This window comes from Condylostylus longicornis, unplaced genomic scaffold, assembly GCF_029603195.1.
Source record: "Condylostylus longicornis isolate FDR11 unplaced genomic scaffold, ASM2960319v2 ptg000204l, whole genome shotgun sequence".
Taxonomy (NCBI): Eukaryota; Metazoa; Arthropoda; class Insecta; order Diptera; family Dolichopodidae; genus Condylostylus; species Condylostylus longicornis.
The window spans coordinates 32,073-33,182 of record NW_026578172.1 but is presented as its reverse complement, the minus strand read 5'-3'; the positions used below and the strand labels follow the sequence as shown (position 1 = coordinate 33,182).

The following is a 1,110-nucleotide window of genomic DNA, read 5'->3' as shown; positions in this document are numbered from 1 at the left end:
AACAATCTCAGGTCTTTAGTATTTCAGTTTGTTGGCGAGAACGGTGAGTCGGGCTGACTATTTTTCATGAGTTTTCATTAGAAAATCAGGAGCATCTTTGGACATTCCAGTTTCTCCACAACAATTATTTGGGGTGATGGATGTGGAAGGTGCTCGTCCTGATTGCCGTGGTGGTGTGGTGGTTGGGCCCAATGTTTGGTGCTGCCTATCCAGATGGAGGTGCAAAACAACATATGCATTAGCCTCACTTTCTCGAAACAGACAAAGCAAGGCTAGATTGGATACTAGGGAACGTATTTCTTCGTAATTTAGATGTCACATTTGACCCCTGTAAGAAGTTCACTCTTCACAAGTTTCCTTATTGATTGATTTTCAGTAAGACGCCGTGTTGGTTTTCGACAGTTGGTCCAGAGAAGACATTTAAAATAGATCTTAGAAAGTTTTTGTGTAAAACTTGCGTGACGATTTTTCTGTAACCAGAAGATCTCCTATCATACTAGTCAACATTTCTTCAATTAAAAAATCAAACAAGTGATGGCTTCTAGTGAAGCCGTTTGTTGAAAGTTATTTTCTTACAACCAAAACAAAACGAAAACGAATTTCGATGAAAATATTACGTTTCCTATCAAGGGTTAACCAACCAGCTAATATTCTTGAGATTCGGCTGCACCCTTCTTGCTTCTAGACTTGGGCAGTAGAACGGGTTGGATGGATGGCAAAACACCACCAGATGCGATTGTGATTCCAGTGAAGAGCTGGTTTAATTCATCATCGTTCCTGACAGCGAGCTGAATGTGACGTGGAAGGATTCTCGTCTTCTTGTGATCGCGAGCAGCGTTGCCTGCCAACTCAAGCAATTCGGCACTAAAAGAAATTAAAAAAAAATGCATTCAATGCAACGAAACAAAACCTTACGCGAGGGTACTCCAAAATAGCCGCAAAATAAACGGGAGCCGCACCACCCACACGATTTGCATAACGTCCCTTTTTCAATAATCTTGCAATTCTGCCAACGGGGAAAGTAATATTGGCCCTTTTTGATTTTGAAATGGCTTTGCCACCGGTCTTCTTGCCAGCTTTGCTCTTGCCTCCTTTGCCTTTGCCGGACAT

The 1,110-nt window shown here is 42.0% G+C and overlaps 1 protein-coding gene across 1 annotated transcript; it reads right to left on the bottom strand.

Moving 5' to 3' along the window:
* Positions 1-644: 644 nt before the first annotated feature.
* On the bottom strand, positions 645-1,110 carry LOC129616431 (late histone H2A.2.2-like). The gene is made up of 2 exons (XM_055532057.1): positions 911-1,110; positions 645-864 (listed from the first exon to the last, which is right to left on the bottom strand). Exons 1-2 carry the CDS (start codon positions 1,108-1,110, stop codon positions 645-647), a joined length of 420 nt encoding a protein of 139 aa, XP_055388032.1.

Excerpts from the sequence above, each read along its gene's own strand:
- LOC129616431 (XM_055532057.1), bottom strand. The coding sequence starts at position 1,110 with ATGTCCGGCAAAGGCAAAGGAGGCAAGAGCAAAGCTGGCAAGAAGACC. Across the intron at positions 865-910 it reads TTGGAGTACCCTCGCGTAAG|TGCCGAATTGCTTGAGTTGG; the intron begins GTTTTGTTTCGT and ends AATTTCTTTTAG.